Below are 1036 nucleotides of genomic sequence, written 5' to 3' on the forward strand. Positions count from 1 at the left end.
GCATTGTTAATGTCCTCATTCAACCCTTCCTTCTTAAAAATTTCCGATGCCTCCTCCCTCTCTTCCTTCAACCCACTCATGTATCTAGAATCTAGCGAAGCCGCAATAGTGGGTGCTGCAATGGACAGCTCAGCAGCCTGCTGAACAGTCCATTTCCCAGTGCCTTTCATCCCAGTTTTATCCAAAATCTTATCTACCAAATGGCCATTTCCAGTCTGTTCATCCTCAACCCGGAAAATATCTGAAGTAATCTCAATCAAGAAACTCTCCAACTCCCCACGATTCCACTCAGTAAAAATCTCTGCCAATTCATCATTACTAAAACCACCAACGTTCTTCAAAACATCATAAGCCTCAGAAATCAGCTGCATATCACCATACTCAATCCCATTATGCACCATTTTCACAAAATTCCCGGACCCCCCTTCACCTATATAAGTGACACAAGGCCCATCATCCACCTGCGCCGCTACCTTATCCAAAATATGATGTATATTCAAATAAGCCGTATGTGATCCTCCAGGCATCAACGAGGGCCCATTCCGGGCCCCATCCTCACCACCCGAAACACCCATTCCTAAATACAGAAGCCCTTTTGTAGAGGCTTCCGACATACGCCTCTCTGTATTCTCGTACCACTCGTTACCTCCGTCGACAATCGTGTCTCCAGGATCCATGTGGGCCGATAAAGCGGCAATTGTCTGATCAACCGGAGTTCCGGCTTTGACTAGGATGATTATAGACCTGGGCTTTTTGATGGACAAAACGAATTCTTTAGGGCTGTACTGGCCGAAAAGCGGGAGCCCACCTTCCCGTTGGGCTCGATCCACAGTCTCATCGACCTTAGAGGTTGTCCGGTTGTAGACTGAAATGGGGAAGCCCTTCTCGGCTATGTTGAGGGCCAGGTTCTGACCCATTACTGCCAGGCCCGCCAGTCCAATCTGCGAAAGCGTAGCTGATTCCATTGATGTCGAGAACTGAAACAACTGTAAAATGGAGAGAGGGAAGGTTTCAGAAGTACAGTGAGAGAGACAGA

At 47.6% G+C, this 1036-nt stretch overlaps 1 protein-coding gene across 1 annotated transcript; it reads right to left on the reverse strand.

Annotated features, from left to right (window-relative positions):
* Nucleotides 1-5: 5 nt before the first annotated feature.
* LOC111387596 (6-phosphogluconate dehydrogenase, decarboxylating 2, chloroplastic-like) lies at nucleotides 6-1022 on the reverse strand (the record flags this gene model as incomplete). The annotated part of the gene is made up of 1 exon (XM_023012168.1): nucleotides 6-1022. A coding segment is annotated over exon 1 (960 nt), but the record flags the coding sequence as incomplete, so codon positions are not given.
* Between the last annotated feature and the right edge of the window lie 14 nt (nucleotides 1023-1036).

The sequence above is a fragment of the Olea europaea genome, unplaced genomic scaffold (assembly GCF_002742605.1).
Source record: "Olea europaea var. sylvestris unplaced genomic scaffold, O_europaea_v1 scaffold41000, whole genome shotgun sequence".
NCBI lineage: Eukaryota > Viridiplantae > Streptophyta > Magnoliopsida > Lamiales > Oleaceae > Olea > Olea europaea.